We start from the raw sequence: 20,405 nt of genomic DNA on the forward strand, positions 1-20,405 counted from the left end.
TTAATAAGATCAAAAGATGGCAACAGAGGTGAAGCCCTTCTTATAAAGCCAATTATCATGAACCAGATACAAATGGATTTGAATGTGATTGGCAGTATGTTAGAAAACCAGTGTCTTTGTTCTTCTTCTGTGGGAGTAGTACTGGAGCATTCCAAGCTTAAAAGAAATCAATTGTTCCTGGGTGACTTTACAATATTTTTTCTTTTAAACAGTAAAAGGCAGTAAACATTGTGTGCCTTGATCCCATTTTGTGCTTTAAAAATTATCCTGGATGGTCTATGTCAGCCCTCAGAGAACTCAGGGGAGCACTTCGTTACTATAGTGGCTGTCATTTGGTCACAGTGTTTCCTCTATAGATTAAGGAATCAGTGCCTGAGCATGGTCTTAGAAAGTTTGGAGCTGCCAGTTTTTAATATAGGATGAAAAAACCAAAGTATTTAAAGATATCATGGAAATTATGCAAGTGGGGGAATGTTATTAACACCGGTGTTCTCATCAAATTGTTAGTGGCTAATGTCAGTGTTGGAACGAGGTGTACAGCTAGTTCGGATTAGGAAACCTAATCCGAACTAGCTAGTCCGTGCCGCGTGTAGCCACGCAGCACGGAGTCCGAACTAGCCGGCATTTAAAAATGGCGCTGGCCGGCTTCATGCAAATGAAGCCCGGGAAATTCAAATCCCGGGTTTCATTTGCAAGTGCGGATGACTACATTACCCCCGCTAGTTCGAACTAGCGGGGTAGTGTAGACATACCGTCTGTGACATCCTGAATGCAAGCTCCTGGTAAGCAGCACACCTCTCGAGATTCCAGGTCCGGACGGCAGAGGGATGGCTCAGTCCCTCTTAGGAGGGAGTCCCCGACCACCACCACCCGTCGTTTCCTTTTGGGCGTGGTGGCTGTGGAACCCCCATCCGTAGGACTACGCATCCCATGCCTTCCAGTAGATGGTGTTCCCTTCTGGTTTCTTCCTTGTGAGGTCCCTTCCAGAGATTTCAGCACTGCAGACCCTGTGGAGAGAGCTTGAAAGCGATTGCTTATCTCTATAGCATCGGGGAATTCCCGTGCTGGCCTTTTTCCCCTTCTAGAAGTTACATGCTGCCAGTTCTCTTCTTGGTCATGTACTGCCCTCTCTGGCTCTTCTGCCTGCCATGCTTGAAGGATTAAATGCTGCCTTCTATCGAGGAAGTCTTCATCCTCTCTGATCAAGCGTAGGGTCGACACTTGGGCCTCCAGTCTTCTAATTTTTTCTTCCAAAATGTCGACCAGCTTGCACTTGGTGCAGATGAAATCCGTTCTTTCTTCCGGGAGGAAGACAAACATGGCACACGCTGTGCAGGTAACAACAGCAGACCCATCACCATCCATCGCTGCTGTCCTGGAAAAGGGATTTAAAAAGAAAGGCAAGAGAACCTCCCGCCCTTCCCTCTCCCCTTCCACACTCCCTCTCAAAACTCCCTATTAGCACTCACCTGTTCGCAAGCTCCTTGGTCGCTTGCCCACTGCCTTATAAAGCCCCCCCCCCTACCAAGGCTCAGCCAATCAGCAGAGGCTTCTAGAATTCAAACTTTAATTAGAAGCCAACAGTTTCCACCTGCCAATCACAGCACAAACTCCATCAAGGGGAGAGGGAGGGCAGAGGGGCCTGAATGATCCAGCAGTGTTTGCAAGTTTTGAAGCTTCCTCAAGTGCAGTGTATAAATGTAAGTCACTGGGATTTTCACTATGTACCAATGCTTTTTTCCCCCATGCTGTGTTATGCAGCACATGGATGAAAAAGTGAAAGGTATGGATTTAAGGGTCAAATTCAGAGCCGAGGTGGATAAATCAATGTTATCTAGTTTAACATATCTGTTGAAAGAGCAAAACCTCTGCTTTCTTACCCCTTTTTTCCACCCACTCTGTATTAAATTAGTGTTGTGTTAAAGCTATTTGCTGTGTAACTTGGCCCTTCCCTCCTTTGTCATTCAAATTTTGCTCAGAATGTTTTTCCTCTGAGGGCTGCATTTGATGTGTTGAATTTTTGCACATATTTTTCATAGAATTGATTAACACCGTTTCTTGCCTTCTCTTCTTCACTGGTATTTTATTTTATATTTAGGGTCAATCCAACTTCCATCATAATCAACTAAATATCTCCCATTGACTTCAGTGGTCATTGGCTCAGGCTCATTCTTTGGAACTATTTCCAATTTGGAATTACCAGTGTAGAAATCATCGTAGATTGTATGTTAGGAAAAGAGATCTTAGTTAATTATCAGCTTTTAATTTTGGACATTTCTATGATGGATGAATATGAATTAGTCACTCCGTGTCTAGAGACCAGTGATCATGACCTAATTACATTCAATATAACAAAAGAGAGGACACTTCCCAGCAGTATATACTTGTGCTTCAAAGGCCCAACTTCTCAAACTGAGGAGAATTATTAATTACGTGAGAGAAAACTTAGACAGAAAAATATGAATGAATATTGGGCATTAATTAACAAATAATTTACTAGATGGCCAAAAAGCCATGAATCAACATTAAAAAACAACCACCACCTTTGGTGAAATGTCCATCTTGGTTCAGAGGCAAGGTGAAGGCTGAAATTAGAAATAGAAGCATAGCATATAACAAAGGCCAAAAAAAAGGGGGGGGGGGAGGGGCAGGGAACAGTTAGTAATCAATGTATATTAGCAATTAATATACATTTGAAGTTATGAAATACAGAAAATTGAAAAGGGATGCTAAAGACATTGGTGAAGACTACCAGGGAGACAATAAAGTAGTTTTTTGAAGTATATTAAGATCAAAATAAATCCTTGTAATGGTATAGACCTGTTACTAGATGAAGATGGTGAAACTATCAATAGTGATGCTGCAAATACAAACGTGTTCAATAAATATTACTGTTCTATACTTGAAAAAAGCAGGATGATGTACTATATACCTATCACATGAAGATGATGAAGTATTTTGGAGTCTATTAGTAATCAAGGAATATATTAACAGCTATTATGGAAACTCCTTTTTACATAGTAGGCCCAGATAAGTTACCCCCAAGAATCTTAAAAGAGTTGACCTAGGGGTCTCTGGCCCGCAAATGTCCATTTTTAAGACTGGAAGAGGACTCTTATACCTATATTTTAAAGGGCATGATGAATAACACCGATAACTATAGGTCATTTAGTTTGACATCAATCCTAGGCAAAATAATAGAAAAGCTAAAAATGGGATTCCACCAATAAAAAATAAAATGAATAGATTTCAAAGCCTGAGAGAACTATTATGATCATCTAGTCTGAATTTCTTTATAACATAGGAGGTCTGACTGGAATATAGTTAATGCACTCTTCATTATTTTATGACACATTTGCCTTCACAAACTTGATTTCATTTTTATGAGATTACAAATTTGGTTGATAAAGGTAATAGTAGCGTAATATATTTGGACTTTTATAAGGCATTTTGATTAAGAAACTAGAAAGCTACATTATCAATATGCTACATATTAAATGGATTATAATTGGGATAATTGATCAGTGTCAAAATTGTGGGAGGTACCACAAAGATCACTTTTGGCTCTATATGATTTAATATATCTATCAAGAACTGGGAAGCAAACATAAAAAACATTACAGAGAGTTTAAAGTTGACACAAATAAATAGTGAAGAGGATAGGTCACTGATGCAGAGCAATCTGGATCACATGGTAAACTGGGTGTAAGCAACTATATTCATTTAATTGTGGCCAAATGTAGGAACAAAAAATGGGGCTAGCCTTATTAGATGGTGGAGGTGGGAGATAGAACATTGGATTCTATTCTGGAAAGTAAAGACTATAAAAGGATATGGGGTCATAGTACACAAGCAACACGACAATCCATGACAGAAGGATTTAATTTGGTTTTTGGGTGTGTAAACAGGAATGTATTGAGTAGGTATAGGAAGGTGATTTGACCTCTTTTACAACATTGGTGAAACCACTAGTGGAAAACTGCTTCCAAGTCTATTGGCCACATTTTAAAAAGAATATTGAATAATTGGAGATGGTGCAGAAAAAGAGAGATAAAAATGATTGATTCAGGGGATGAAGAGACTGGCTTGTGATCAGAGACTCAGAGTTCAATCTTTTTAATTTAGTAAAAAAGGAGACTGATAGATGACTTGATTATACTCTATAAATATCTTCCGTAGGGAGAAAATGATGTGTAGAAAAGTTTTTTTAATACAGTGGAGTAAACCCTAATCTGAACCAATGGTCGAAAGCCGAAGTCAGAGAAATTTAAGTTGGAAACCAGTGAAGGTGATTAGCTATTGGAACTAACTGCCAAGGGAAGTGTGTGGCAATCTGGAAGATGTGCTTTTGTCAACACAAATTACTGGGCTCAGTACAGGGATAACTGGTGAAATATAGTGCCCTTTAAAATATAAAAGGTCAGTCAAAATGATTGAATGGTTCCCTCTAGCCTTAAGGCTTATGAATCTATGCAAAAGGGGTCCCAATGCATCTGAATCCATGGTGCTCCAGGATGGACCACAACAGGGAACAGTGATCTGAGAAGCATGGAAGGGTCCAGTTGGCTGAAAAAAGATGTGGTGATGTATTACTCATTAGTCCAACTAATATTCTTATGTGGATGGCACCAATCACTGCCACCTGAAGGCATGGATAAGGAGCAGTCTATGGCAGTGGTTTTCAAACAATGTGTTTCGACCCAGCACTGGGTCATGGAATATCAGGCACCGAGTCTTGTTGCTGTAGAGTGATCAATGGGGGCACTAAGGCAGGCTACCTGCCAGCCCTGGCACTGCAAACTGTGCTGCATCCCAGAAGTAGTGAGTAGCAGGCCCAGCTCCCAGATAGGGCTGATGGGAAGAGCACACAGGACCCCTGCCCTGAGCACTAGCTCCACACTCCCATTGGCCAGGAACCTGCTGCTGGCTACCTCTGGGGCACAGCATGGTCTGCAGTGCCAGGACAATCAGCAAGCCCACCTTAGAACCCCTGCTGCACCACTGATTGGGAGCCACTCAAGATAAACCCCTCCTGCCTCAGCTCTGATTGCCCCCAAAGCCAGAGCTCCATCTCCCTTTCCCTCCCCCACAACCTAAAGCTCTCATCCTAAGCCCCACCCCGGAGCCCACACTCTAATCAAATTATGCTGGATAGTGGGCATCATAGAACCATAGAGCCAAGTCCAGCCCCCTGCTCTAGGCAGGACCAATCCCCACTAAAGCAACCCGGCCAGAAAATCAACAATTTTCTTCAACTGCATCATGAGAAAAAAAGTTTGAAAACCCCTGGTCTAGGGGCTATGGCTGTTGTATAGAACCAGTGGGTTTATCTAGGGTCACAAATTGCCTTAGCTCAGCACTTGACTGAAATAGTTATGGATCTTTCTAAAAGCATTTCTTCTATAACATGAACCATGTATTAGACTTTTCACTTCCTGCCACTACTTGTTTGCTTATATGATGATAACATCTCTAACAAACTGTGATCAATAGACATGAGCAGAGAAGCTTCTGCATTAGGCATATTATTCATTCTGATTTATCTTCTTAAACCCACTCAAATACCTGAAAGGGCCCCTTAGTGGAATAACAAGCAGAGCCAGTGCCTGAAGTGTTTTTTAAAGTCACTGTAGTAAACATCACTGTTCATGAAAAAATGAAGAAAAATGTGACCTTTCATTTGAAAGATCTGCGTCCAGACTGTAAACTACTATCAGCATAAAATTTAAGTCACTTAGTTTCTACATATAAATGTTCATAGTTCTTAAACCTCATATTTGGAAAATCCTAGTTACTTACATATGAGGTTTTCTAAAATTACTGTTATTTAACTGATAAAGTCTATATGGCTATGATTTGTAAAGGCTCTCCATGTCAAAAGGAGAGTCTTTGTTTATCTCTAGAAAATGCTTTTATAAGAGGTTCTGGATAGCCATTTCCAACAAAGAATGGACCAGTAGATCAGATAGCAGCTAATGAAAAGCATCATGGAAGTGACAGGAAGATTAATTAAGTTCCTCCAGTTGTATTCACATGTGGCAGTACAGAGTTCCTTTGGGTACTGCTTCAGTTAAATGGTATTCATGGTGACAAATACTGCAGATTTCTTGAAGTGACACTTTTGAGTCAAGGGTAAAAAGCACATTTGGTAGTTTTATCCAGTGGAAAAAGGCCAGAACCAGAGATGAGCTACCATGCTTATTAAATCCCCTACCCCCTCCAAACACAACCTTCCCCTTTAACTTAACCTCAGGGGATTAGTTAGGAATTATAAAATCTATATTATTTTGTATTAAAATGCCATATGTCTTTAGTTATTCCAGATGGCTTTAAAGTAAAACAAAACAAACTTCTAGCCAGTGTATTTAGTATATTTGACTTCAGGCATAACGTTATGCACAGTTGGAAACACTTCCAATTACTTTTGTATCCTTGCTTGGTTGCTCTTCTTTCTGCACTATTTTTATGACAATAACAATAATAATAATAAAATAATAAATAAGTCCTTAATCCACAAAGCCCTCACCCCTAATTTGCATAAATTTTACTCAGTTATTCAGTTTACCTTGAAGAGATTTTGTTTTTCTAAGGCGAGCAAAAGATTCTGTGTGATTTGGGCTGCTGCTTCCATTTTGTTTTCAGCTTCAACATAGCACATTTCTGTTGCTCGTAGTTGTCTGCGCACAATAGATGAAATTTATTTTGAGAAAAATTGGAACCCTCTCAGGTGTATGAGATCTTTTAACCTTCTATACTAGACATATAAACTGATAATGTTGTGTCACTGGTGTCTTTTGTTGCACGTGATTACATTTCTGCCAACAAAGAGTCCCTGGATGTGCTTCTGTGCTCACCTTTAAAAAAAGGGAAAAAAGCCTGTGGCAAGCCTCTCAGATTGGAATTCCTCAAAGCCAACCAGGAAGAATCCTGATATAAATCTATTTTGGGTGCTTCTTGGGATAATTCAAAACCAGAAGAGCGGTTTCCAGGAATCAGCAGGCACATTAATTTTATTAAATATTAATCAATGTTTGCAGTAGACATGTCTGCCTGTGGTTTTAGTGCCCAACATGGGGGCAGTGTGTAAACTAGCACTAAAATATGTGTGAGAGGAGTAGGATCAAAGATAGGAAACAGGATGGTAGGGCATATACCTTAGAAAGGCTCCATTGTGGCTTTGTCCCTGAGTCCAGGGCTGGACCACCCATAGGAAATACAGGGCACAAATTATGTCTTCAGAAAATACAATCCCCATACTACTACTTCCTTGTTGTAGGCAAGTGGTAATATGTAGCTGACATATACCAACCAGCAGGACACTGATAGCTTTGTGCCAGCTCAGCTTTGCTGGTCTGTGCATGAGAATAGGAGAACTAAGGGTTTTCCCTACCTGCCCGCTAGCTTATTTGAGCAAGCCCAGACCCCTGATCCCAGCAGTACACCCATAGGTATAAGCAAAGTTCCTACATCCCTTTATAGCCCTGCAAGACTCTGCAGCAGAGCCCCAACTGCTCATCTTAAACCACCAACCACTGAAGGTTAAAATTATTCTGCCAGATTCTGTTTTCCTCTGCAGCTGTACAGTTCCATTCTGGCCTGTGTACTGGAGCTCTGATGTTTTCTATGATTTGGGGGGGGGGGGACTTTCACATGCAAGTGAAAGCAGAATATGGCCCAAAGTATGTGAATTTGGGCTATAGAAGCCTGCCAGGAGGAGAGGCCAGCCTATTCCTCTGCAACAGCTCCATAATGTAAATGCAAAGTTACTTAAATAAATCCCCCTGTTCTCTTATAGCTGTTTTTGATAATAGTTTTTCCTTGTTTATACAATAAACATGTAATAACTGGGTGTAGGCTTGGGCCACCCAAAGGAAACCCAGGACACAAATTATGTCTTTAGTACATACAATTCCCAGCCTACTTCTCCCATGAAAATTGTCCTCTGAAATGTATATGTACTAAAGACGAGTTTTTAAAGGGTCAAGTTCCTCTGAAGGTGTTAATCAGCAAGGCTCCATTCCCTTAAAGAGAGCTATAATGCTTAACACCAGCTGAGGGTCTGGCCCAAGATACAGAACCATTGATGATGACACAGGCAGCATTACAAATTAAGCAACTGTTCAGAAAGAGGAGATAGCTTCTGTGCCGGCACCTAGGATTTGAATACTACTGTGGTGATCTGCCCTTTTAAATATTTAGGTACTCTGTACTCACCCAGTGCAGACCCTCTTTGTCCCTGTTTGTTGTCATAAAAATAAAGCCACCTGTGACAGGGTATATCAACCCTGCACTGGGAAGGCTAAGTCTAATCAGACCCACTTGGCCAAAAAAAGCCCTTCCCCCGTGATGCTGCTGTGCATGCTCAGACTGCAGCCCAGGGATAATAGCCTGGAGGGAGGCTCAGTCTGGGCTGACTTCCAGGGAAGAAGGTCCTCTGCGGGAAGCTCTGGACCAGCATCAGCCAGACGATCAGAGGGCGGATGGCAGCGACCGGGGCGCGAGTTGGGACATCCGCCCTGTAGCCTATGAGGGAGAAGCGGCCCCCAGAGAAGTCATGGACCTGGCGAGCTCATGGGATGCTATCTCGCAGGATCTGGTAGGAAGTGGCCCAGGGTGGGGACAGGAGCTGCCTCTCCTGCCCTGGGGACCTTGGTGCATTTCGGATGGATTCCCCGCTGAGGGAGTGGTGAGTCTGCCTACTACTCACAGGGCCCTGGGCCAGGACCTGGTGGAGCAGAATGGGCCCGGGTCCCCCTATTGGTGGTGGGGATAGCTCTGTCCCGTGACTTGCTGCCACCGGCTGGCGGGCCCTGCCTTAAAGACCCAGCTATTGACTTGTGTTATGGCCTTTGGCCAGTGGGCTGGCGCCCTGCCTTAAAGGGCCAGCAAGCCTTTCTGAGTGACCAGTTTGGGTTGAGCTACCCATCATGCCCTGGTATTGGGAGTAGGCCCCCGCTGGGAGTAGAGGGTGCAAGATTGGCCATAGACTTGGAGAGGGGAAAGAGAACCTGCCCCAGGACACATGGTAGAGAATGTGGGCACATGTGATCCTCTCCTGATACGAGGGGGCTATTCTAGATACTCTGGCCATTGGGCTATGCCATCCCATAACCCAAAAGGAGAGGGAGAGAGGGGGGAAAAATGGATATTTATGGGAGGGTATGGGTGGCCCAGCTTGCTGAGCAGCAGGAGGGACTGGCCGGGCTGCTGCAGGATGGGGCACCCAGCCTTCTTGGGAAACCAGGCTCGAGGCACAGTGAGCTAGAGCCTGAACATAGAAGTGGTTTGCCCTGAAGGCCCAAGGGACACCTGAGGAAGGGGTCCCATTACTGGATTGGAGCAAAGAGGCCCTACCCAGACAAGATGGTCCATGGGAGAGCACCTCCTGTAAAGGCAACAGGGGGTCTCGACCATGTTGGGCCTGTGGGATGCCAGGGTACCTGGGGAGAAAGTACACCTTGGGCACCAGCAGGGCCCCGACTAGCCCTGAGGGAAGGGCTTGGTCATAGATGGCAGGGAGAAGGGCGAGGGCCAAGAGGCCCAAGATAGTTAAGGGGACCCGCCCGGGGGCAGGCAGCATGTCAGTGGGGACCCAGACCTTTGAGGAAGGGCAGTTTGGGAGAGGGTGTCCCCTGAGGGACTGTGCCTATGGGCAGGTGCTGGTGGCCGCAGGGAGAGCCCGAGAACCAGAGACAGCCAAAATAGTGATGCCTGTCTGAGTGGAAGGGAAGTACGCCACTGTGCTAGTGGACTCTGGCTGTGGCCAAACTATTGTGCAGGCGAGGGTGGTACCCCTGCCGGGCTGATCCAGCAACACTGTACAACTGTAGTGCATACACGGAGATGTGAGGCCATACCCCACAACCTGGGTGAAGCTAGAAGCAGGACAACGGGAAAGCCGGTTTCGAGTTGTGGTGGCCCCAAAGCTATCCTTCCCAATGATTTTAGGTCAAGATTGGCTGGGCTTTGCTGAGCTGCTACAAGAGGGCAACTCCCGTGTGGCGGCTGCTGCCAAGGCAAGGCTGACCCATAGAGCCCTGATAGGAAGACCACCAGCTGAGGACCCAGATGAAGGACCCTCATGAGGCCCGGAGGCCCCGAGACGGGAACATGATCCAGCGAGGGCCCCCAGGGGCCCTGGGCCCATTGAGCTGGAGCTCAGTGGGGACTTCCTTGAGGAATAGCGGAGTGATCCGACCCTCAGCCAAGCATGGGAACAAGTGGGTATCCCAGCAACCGAGGGGGACCCACCACAGCAACAGCCCCCAAGAGCCCCGGTTTGAGACACGTCAGGATCTTCTTTAAGGCTAGTCCCAGATCCCCCAACCCACGTGGATATTTGTCAATTGCTAGTCCCTCGAAGTTTCCGAAGAGGACTGTTATAGTTGGTGTATGCGGGACCCTGGGCAGGATACTTGGTATGGGAGAAGATGCTCCAGAGGGTAGCACAGAGATTCTTCTGGCCCGGGATCCACCAGGAAGTGCATGAGTATTGCTCATCATGCCCATAGTGCCAAAGAACCAGCACCACAAGTGTTCCCCGAGCCTCTTTGATGCCCTTGCCGATCGTGGGGACCCCATTCAAATGAATCGGCCTGGATCTAGTGGGCCCACTAGAAAGAAGTAGTACTGGACATAAGTATATTATGGTGGTAGTGGACTATGCTACACGCTACCCAGAGGCAGTGCCCTTACGAACGGCCACGGCCATAATATTGCGGAGGAACTCCTGGAGATATTAGCAAGGGTGGGGTTGCCGCAGGAAATATTGATGGACCAAGGCACGAATGTGACATCAAGGCTTATGGCAGTGTCAAAGTCAGACACAAGACTCACAGATTTGTCCGACTGCTCTGTTTATTAGCAAAGCCGCTCTCCTAATACACCCAGAAAATATGAGTACCATACAAGACTCAAACCCCTTTGATTTATACAGTCAAAAGAAAGCCAACTTAACAAGATTAAAAGGTGGCAAAATTTCAAATGATTAGTATGAGACTAGTCAAGTATCTTCATTTCCACATCAAGCACACAGCAATCTCCTGTCCATATCTCCCTGGTTACCTCAATTACTTTCTGCCTAACACCTAATGTTCCTTTTCCTGTTATCCCCGGCACACCTGGCTTCATTCTGATCTGCATACCTACAAACATAATCTTCTCTTACAATATAATTCTTTCTACTTTCATAGCAGAATTGTGCCATTTGTTGAACATTTGCACGCTTAAGATCTCGGTATATCACCCACAGACAGATGGGTTGGTAGAACGTGTTAACAAGACCCTCAAGTCCATGCTGAGGAAGTTTGTAGAAGACAACCCTCGCCATTGGGATAAGTTCTTGTCGGCCCTGATATTTGCAGTGAGGAAAATTCCCCAAGCGTTGATGGGGTTCTCACCCTTTGAGCTTCTCTATGGGTGTCAGCAATGAGGAATTCTATACCTGGTGTGGGAGACCTGGGATGAACAGGAAACTCACGCTCTAGGGTCAGTGCAGTATATCCTACTACTCAGAGATCGGTTGCGGGAATTGAGCCGGGTAGCCCAGGAAAATCTGTGGCAGGCCCAGGAGGTCCAAACCACCTGTTATAACCGTGGGACAAAGACACGGACCTTCCGGCTGGGAGATCAGGTGTTACTGTTACTGCCCTCCTCTGAGTCAAAACTGTTGGGCAAGTGGCAAGGACCATTTGAGGTGATTCGCCAGGTAGAGCCAGTAGATTATGAGGTGCGGCTCCCAGGACGTCAGAGAGAAACCCGAGTGTATCATGTAAACCTCCTCAAGGCCTGGAAAGAACGGGAGGTCCTGATGATCACACCATATTCTTCAGAGCCAGAATTGGGGCCAAGGACTAAGATGTCCCCAGAACCCTTACCCATCGATGTTGGCCGAGAACTTGACCCAAAGCAGTGAGAACAATTATACCGGCTCCTGAGAGGTTTTGCGCATGTCCTGTCAGATAAACCGGGGAAAACATCCCTGATGTACCACCATATAGCCACCACCCCAGGCCCGAAGGTGAGAGACCACCACCGCCTGCTCCCGAGAAAGAGGTGGGACGCGGTGAAGGAAGAACTGGAGTGGATGTTGGTTCTGGGGGTAGTGGAAGAGTCCAGGAGTGAATGGAGGAGCCCCATAGTCCTGGTCCCTAAATTGGATAGGGCGGCTAGGTTCTGCGTGGACTTCAGGAAAGTGAACACCATTTTGCGATTTGATGCATACCCGATGCCACGCATGGATAAACTATTAGAATGGTTAGGCCGAGCCAAGTTCATATCCACCCTCGATCTTACTAAGGGATACTGGTAGATTCCCCTAACACCCGCCTCCAATAAAAAGGCAGCATTCCCAACCCCATTCGGGATGTTTCAGTTTACCACCATGCTGTTTGGCCTGCATGGGGCTGCCGCCACCTTCCAGTGGCTAATGAACAATATACTGAGCCCGCACAATGCCTATGCTGTGGCCTACATTGACGATATTGTGATTTACAGTGCGAGCTGGGCGGAACACCTTGCAGCACCTTACCCAAGTACTGCTGGCCTCATGGCTAATCCAGCCAAATGTCACTGGGGACAAGGTGAGGTGAGCTATTTGGGCTACACGGTCGGGAGGGGACAACTTTGATCATTGGTAGATAAGGTGCAAGCACTATAGGATTACATCACCCCAAAGACAAAGAGGCAAGTGCGACAGTTTTTAGGGCTGGCTGGGTATTACCTGCACTTCATACCAAACTTGGCTAGCTTGGCGGCCCCTCTCACAGAACTCACCAAGAACCAGCGGTCATGCCAATTTGAATGGTCAGACGACTGCGAGGTTGCCTTTCAGACCCTGTGGGAACAGCTGACTCAGGAACCAGTGCTCATCCAGCCAGACTTCACCAGCCCCTCTATTTTACAGACTCATTCCTCGGAGGTTGGTCTAGGAGCGGTGCTGTCTCAAGAGGTAGACAGGGAAGAACACCCCGTTCTATATTTGAGCTGGAAGCTGTTCCCACAGAAGACGCAATACACAATAATAGAAAAGGAGGCTCTCACGGTGAAGTGGGCTGTGGAAGCCCTCAGGTATTATCTGTTAGGGGCTCAGTTCAATTTAGTCAAAGACCACGCACCCCTAAGGATGCCAATGCATGGATCATGCGGTGGTACCTGGCCCTTCAGCCCTATGCCTTCAGCGTAGCACACAGACGAGGGAAAGCCCATAGTAATGCAGACTTCTTTTCATGGGCTGGGGAGAAAGGCAAAGGAACAGACCCTCTTAAAGGGGAGGGTGTGTGAGGGGATGTATCAACCCTGCACTGGAAAGGCTGAGTCTAATCAGACCCACTTGGCCAAAAAAGCTCTTCCCCCATGATGCTGCTGTGCATGCTCAAACTGCAGCCCAGGTATAACGGCCTGGAGGGAGGCTCAGTCTGGGCTGACTTCCAGGGGAAAAAGGTCCTCCGCAGGGAGTTCCGGACCAGCATCATCCAGCTGATCAGAGGGCGGATGGCAGCGACCAGGGCACCAGTTGGGACATCCCCCCTGCAGCCTACAAGGGAGAAGCGGCCCCCAGGGAATCCATGGACCCAGAAAGCTCATGGGATGCTATTCAGCAGGATCCAGTATGAAGTGGCCCAGGGTGGGGACAGGAGCTGCCTTTCCTGTCCTGGGGGCCTCGGCACGTTTCAGACGGATTCCATGTCGAGGGAGTGGTGAGTCCGCCAACCACTCACAGGTCCCTTGGCCAGGACCCAGTGGAGTAGAGTGGGCCCGGGTCCCCCTACTGGTGGTGGGGGTAGACCTGTCCCGTGACTTGCTGCCACAGGCTGGCGGGCCCTGCCTTAAAGAGCCAGCTATTGACGTGTGTTATGGACTTTGGCTAGTGGTCCAGCGCCCTGCCTTAAAGCGCCAGCAAGTCTTTCTGAGTGACCAGTTTGGGTTGAGCTGCCCACCAGGTCCTGGTGTTGGGAGCAGGCCCCCGCTGGGAGTAGAGGGCACCAAGCTGGCTATAGACCTGGGAAAAGGGAAAGAGAACCCACCCCGGGATGACACTACAGCAAATAGCTAGGTAACTTTCACCTTCCCACTTTTGCAGTTAAGTCTAATGATAACAGCTACCTCTATCTTGCTTGGTTAGAAGGGTCCTCCTTTAGCATGCTCAATGTAGTTTTGAAGCGCAATACAGAGGCTGGACTTGGTATCTTCTGTGACTGAAAGCTCTGTGGAGATGTTTGGAGACAGGCATGGTTAGACACAGAAGTTGAGGGATTTGCCATAGGATTGATCCCATGGTCTTCTTTTATTCCCCACTAAGCTGTGAGATGCTAGGGCTGCAGGGACTGACCTTGAGCAAATCTGTTGACGTTTTGTGAGGATTCCCTGCTCCTTCTCCAGAGATATCCACATTTCTTATCAGAAATACATGGACATCAGGAACCACATTTTTCTGCTACAGATGAAATATATTTCCTTGTATAAAGATGGAGTGAAGAGCTGGAGTGAGAATGACTTTACAGCCTTGTGAGTAGGGCACTCCTCAGGGGAGGTGGGAGACTGAAAATCAAGTCCCCTGATTTGGTGAATATTTAATTATTTATACATAGTGGAAAAGCTTCAACAGGAGATGCTGAAAGAAGCCTACACTACAGTGTCCCATACCTCACTGGTTAAGGTACTTGTTTGCAAAATACAGGTTGAATATTTCTAGTGCAGCACCCTCGGGAACTGACCGGTGTTGAATCAGAGAATTTGACACACCATGAGAAGTCAATATTGTCTATCAGCATTACCAACTCTTCCACTGCTTACTGGGCTCTTAGAAGAGATGTAGGGGTAATTAGAGCTAAATTACAGCACAGAACACTGAGAGCCAGGAATGGTGTCTGTAAACAAACCTTATGGGACTGCAGGGAACATGGCCACACTCATCACAAGTGGACATCCAGCTAACTAAAATCATGCCGAACCATAGATGTTGAACATTTCTAGTCCAATAACCTGTAGGAGACTCAAGTTCAAGTCCCTGTCCTATAGTAGGCAGGAGGTGAAATTGAACCTCGGTTGCCCTCATCCCAGATTAGTGCTTTAGTCATTACTTCCTTCTCCCCCTTTGTGAACCTAGTCCATTGTTTCTTTTGCTTTTATATAAAAAAATTACCCAGAAACATGATGAAATGATTCATTTTGAATCAACCAAAATATTTGGTTTGAACCCAGATTTTTTGGTTGACTTCAGTTGACTTTAGTTTGCCCAATTTTTTTGGAACTCTGGGGTTTTGTTCTTGTCAAATTTGAATTGTGGGGGATGGGGGCATTTTTTCATTCAGATTTAGGCATGACCCTTATATGCCTCTTTTGCAGGGCTTTCTTGTCATGAAATTCATACCATGGCCTTTCCCTCCTTCACTCAGCATTCAACTTTTTTGACCTGTGTGGAGATAGCGTGGAACCCATTTAAGGCCTTGTACGGGTGTAAAGGTCCCTTGCAGACCTGGTAGATAGCCACCAGCAATAAAAGAACCATAGCTATTTTGCTGCACTGTGAGCTTTGCTTGGCTTCTTTGATGTGAGAATAATTTTATCGTAAGTGATTGGACCTCATGAAAAGTGGACTTAGTGTAGAGTGAAGGTTTTAAGGACAAGAAGTAGAGCTTTAAGTGACTTATATCTGCCATCCTGTTTCCTGTGGAATGAAAGTATTTATCCTATTATAATGAGAGAAACACTTCTGTGTACTTTCTTTTATTATTTTAACTTTATTTTTATTTATTTATCTTAAGTGTATTACTAATGAAAAAATGCCAGACTGGCAATATGCAAAACTTATGTCTTCAGCTGATCCGCAGAACAGACTCAATACATACAAAGGCACAGACTGCATCCTCCCCAATGCTACTAATATACATCAAATATAACCTGAGGTATGACTTCTGAGGCAACAGGATATTTCATTATCTATGTCTTGTGTCTGTCTCTGTGATTTTTTTTATTTGGTAGACTGTCAACAAAGATACAAATAGGGGCTGTGATCTTTTAGGGATCTGTCGATTAGGATGCAACTTGGGACCACCACATTTGCCACACAAAGTAGTCATCAGCGGCTAATGACTTACCGTCATGGACAGGATCTCGAGAGGTAGAGGTGAAAAGGTCTTAACCCCATTATAAATCTTTCTACCGTCGAATTTCTCTCTCTCTCTCTTTATTATTCATGGGCAGAAATCATAGTTTTAAAAAAGCATTTGAACACAACTGTGTTTCTGTTTGTTATTTCTTGGTTTAAAAAACTGCATTTAGAGGGAGACTAAACTTCAGACAAGACTTGGATGGAAACATCTACGTAATCTTTCAGGGGCTCATCCTGCAAAGTGCCAGCCACCTTCGAATCCCATTGAAGTCCATGGGAATTGTTGGCACCTAGCACCTTTCCGCACTGTGCTCTGAGCAGGGAAAATATGTTAACAATATATCTGCTTTGTCTTTTCCCACCTATTATATAATTGACCATACTAGGTCACTGAGTGAATACCCTACCCCCGGCCAAGCCGTAGAAGATTTTAAGATTTTTTTTTTGCAAGCCCAGATTAGTTTAAACAGGATATTAGAACACCCCAATGAGAGCTAGTTAAAGGGGGGAAAAATCTGTTTGTAGTACTCTTAGTACTGATGTCACAGGCACAGCAAGGACATGACAAGGAGGAGTCAGATTACAGTAAGAATGGGCAGTGCAGCATGCAGCCAGAGTAAATGCTAAATCAGACCGGGATTGTATCAGGGATAAGACTGCCTGCAAAGCACTCATCCTGAGGAGGCACGCTATTTGCTCACTGTTCCTATGCTGGGAAATTTCCACACAATGTAGAATGAAAGAGCTCCGTTTTCCATGTCAGCCTTGTGCGGGAGCTAATGCTGAATACACAGCGGTGGGATTCTGACTGCATGATTAATGAGAAACATCATGTATTTTGGTAAGTGTTAACTATGATGATGTAATTCTGCTTCTACTCACATCTTATCTATAGGAGCAATTATTTAAAATGTTAGATGCAAGAACATTTCGTGCTGGCACGCACCTAAAACTGACAACTAGAAAACCACATTGGCTGTGCAGTTTAAAAAGAACCCCATTGTCTTAGAAAGGATTCTGTTTGAATGGGTTATGGCTTGGTGTTAGCTGCCAGAAAAAAAATGAACTCACTCTATAGTTTGTCTTAAATGAACTTGTGTTTCATCGACTCTGGGGCTGAAGAATTGTTGTGAGCCATGGGAAGTTACAGACAAACTTAATGAAATATAGAAGCAACTATTGCATGATTTATCATTTGAAGACTCAGTGAGTATTAGGTTTTCATTCAGCATTTTGCTCTAAGAATTCTAAGACTGAAAGGAGAAACAATGCTTTATTTGCAATGGTATGTTTACCGAGTGAGTACTCTGCACTTGCAGATCATAGCTATGGGGCTGGCTGCTAGCATAGCATGAAATACATGTTATTTTAAGCCTTTAGAGGTCTCAGAGCTGTTAAATATTTGTGCAGAGTTTAGTTTCGTGGCTTGATGGAAATCTTCCTTCGGTTTACAGCTGAGCTGGCTGCATATCCTAAAAACATGCTGGCACTTAGATATGTGTTACTAATGTAGTGCTGCATATACAGTGCTGGGTTGTACAATCACTGGGTAATACTGCAACTTAATGATGGAAAGTATTTTGAAAAACGTGATGAAAGGAAGGAAAATCCTATCGTTTTATACTTGAAGTATTATGCAACATCAGAATCACTGTAGTGCTGCACAATATTTACTAATGGACAGATATAGAGGATTTCTGGGACATTCAGCATCTTTCTTTGTTTTTCTGTTTCATTAAATATTAAATCAAGAGTTCACTTTAAGCTTAAAGAAGTATTTCTTTTATATATTGATTGACTGTGAATGCTGGACTGTACTTATTAGTGTATTTTTAGTGTCACCATTATTTCCTTATTTTCTTTACCATCCTTAAACATATTGGGGGATGGGCTCCCAACTTATTTACTGAAGCTGAAGTCCATCAGTTGCCTGAAAAGCAACTGTGATTTTACTATAAATTGTGATATTAGAAAAGATATTTTGAATAACTAGCAGAAACAGCCTCATTCAAAGATTAATTTCCTCCTAATGTGTCTTCAAAACATTGGTTTAACTATTGTGTTTACCATAAACATTGTAGTTTTGAGTGAAATGGGATAATTTTGATTGTCTCCTTATGATTAAAAACAACTTGGCATTAGGATTTTATTTATTTGTGTATTTATTTATTTATTTATTTGGCTTGTTTTTATATCCCTGCAAGTGCTAAATGTTTTCTTTGAAGTAAAACTGCCTGCTTAGCTGTGGTAAGACTTTCTCGTTGACTGTAGTAGGGTTGGAAATACTGGGTAGAGGTCAGCTGTACTATTTTAAATTACTATGTGCCTCTGTTTTAAACAACATTTTCATATCTGTGTAAAATGGGACAGTCGCTATTTACTAATATTTTGTTATTCCAAACTGAGTGTTCTGCTAAGTGATTCACATGGTAATTTGTTTAATTGTATAATTCAAGTTTTTAATGGGACAAAGTGAAATGGGACCCCGCTACACGGGAAACCTTTCTTCTGAGGGTTCAATTGAAATTTCTGTTTGTAAGTATTCAATTTGTTTTGTTCAGTCTGAAATGTCAAGTAATGTTAGTATAAAATTGGCTTTCAGTTGTCCTTCTTTGGGATAATGAAAAAAGAGGGGGGAGGGAGGAATGACACATTCATTTGCAGCTATTCTAGGCAATCTCTTACTCCAAGTGTCTGTCAAAAATTTAAAAGTTCATAATCTCACCTGTCTCTCTCTCACTCACTCACTCTCTCCCTCTCTCTCTCTCTCTCTCTCTCTCTCTCTCTCTCTCTCTCACACACACACACACACACACACACACACACACACACACACACACACACACACACACACACACACACATACCCCTAAAATTGAACCTTGTCCTCTATCCACCATTTATACAAAATAGGCATTTTATCATTTATTCTTAATTTACTGTAGTATTTTTTATTTTGTTTCCAACTTTTTTTAAAATCCTTTTTGTTGCTGTTTCTTTTTGTATGTCCATTCATATAGTGACAATCCACTTTCAGACTAAATTGGGGAGCAAATATCTCCCTAGATTGCAGGTGTGTATGTACATGATTTACGTGCTTCATTAGGCCTTGCCAGCTAATTGGTGCTGATGTAAGGTAGCACGATGGTAAAGCATTCCATATACTAGGTGCCAAGTAAACATTAAAATAATTACCCTGAAAAAACCGTAAATTATTTCTCTCTGGCATATGATTTTTACATAGTAAATATCCAATGATTGAAATAAGCCTATATGAAGCACTCTCTGTAAAGTCCTCTACTATAAAAGACCAGGTTACTGAACACAGAAGTCAAGAATAGAGCACTTTGCTATATATAAACCTGCAACACCCACAAAACTTTTGTGTAGCTATTGTGTATATAGATCCACTCTGTGGTGTAAAAACTTCACTTTCAAATAATCAAACAAATGGATGTTCTTAATGGCATAAACTTCACTCTTGCCTTCTATTAAAATTTCAATATAGTGATTTCAGGAATTGTTAATGTTCATGTTCAACATTTTCACTTGAATATGAGTTGTGGAATTCCAGTTAAAAAATCAAACCACAACTCTACCTGGCATCTAGAGTTAGTGGAAACTTAAATGAAAATAGCAAATACTCATGAAGTATTTTGTAACTAAATATTTTACAGTGTTTAAAAATAACTTTTGCCAGTGCTGATTATTATGTTAATAATGTAGCAACAGACAAACTCTCTGCTGTGAACCTTCTTCACAGATTAGAAAAGAGAGACGGTGGGTGGTTGTCAGTGTCACAGAGCTGATGTTGCAAAGTGGTAACAGGGGATCTGCTCCAGATCTGTGCCGTAATTTCTGGTTAAGGCAGAAGTATAGTGATGATTGGCAGATTTATTTACTCCAGTATGCCAACACTGTTTTTTAAAAAATGGTCCAGTTTGGAATTGCTACCGCAGTTTAAATCCCTCACCTACCCTCATGCCTTTGTATCACCCCAACATGATATTATGGGACAGTGAGTAGAGCCAGCTTATTTTTCGGCACCATTGTAATGGTCATTATACTGCTGGTTGGGTCAAAAGATATATTTGGGGAAGTGTGGTAGATCTAGATGTGATGTGAACTTCTTTTTTTAAGGCTGGAGATAAAGCCAAAGGGAGGGCATATTAAGAGGGTTATACATGATTGTGAGCTAACAGCATATTACATGATGATTGCCAACCAGGGGATACGCTGCAGTGGTATTGCAGTTCAGGGACCACGAACACTGTTCCTGGGAATCCAATAAATCT

The 20,405-nt window shown here is 43.8% G+C and overlaps 1 protein-coding gene across 6 annotated transcripts in view; it reads left to right on the forward strand.

Annotated features, from left to right (window-relative positions):
- ZNF385D (zinc finger protein 385D) overlaps positions 1 to 20,405 on the forward strand; it is a 653,382-nt gene that overhangs the window by 401,222 nt on the left and 231,755 nt on the right. Inside the window, exon 1 of one of the 6 annotated variants that reach the window (XM_006134330.4) lies at positions 16,643 to 16,952. The exons of the other annotated variants lie outside the window; for them this stretch is intronic. Coding sequence (XP_006134392.2) covers positions 16,931 to 16,952 — 22 coding nt within the window. The 5' untranslated portion in view covers positions 16,643 to 16,930. Of the gene's footprint in view, positions 1 to 16,642; positions 16,953 to 20,405 lie in introns of those variants that run through there. 6 annotated transcript variants of the gene reach the window in all.

Source organism: Pelodiscus sinensis, chromosome 2, assembly GCF_049634645.1.
Source record: "Pelodiscus sinensis isolate JC-2024 chromosome 2, ASM4963464v1, whole genome shotgun sequence".
Classification (NCBI taxonomy): domain Eukaryota; kingdom Metazoa; phylum Chordata; order Testudines; family Trionychidae; genus Pelodiscus; species Pelodiscus sinensis.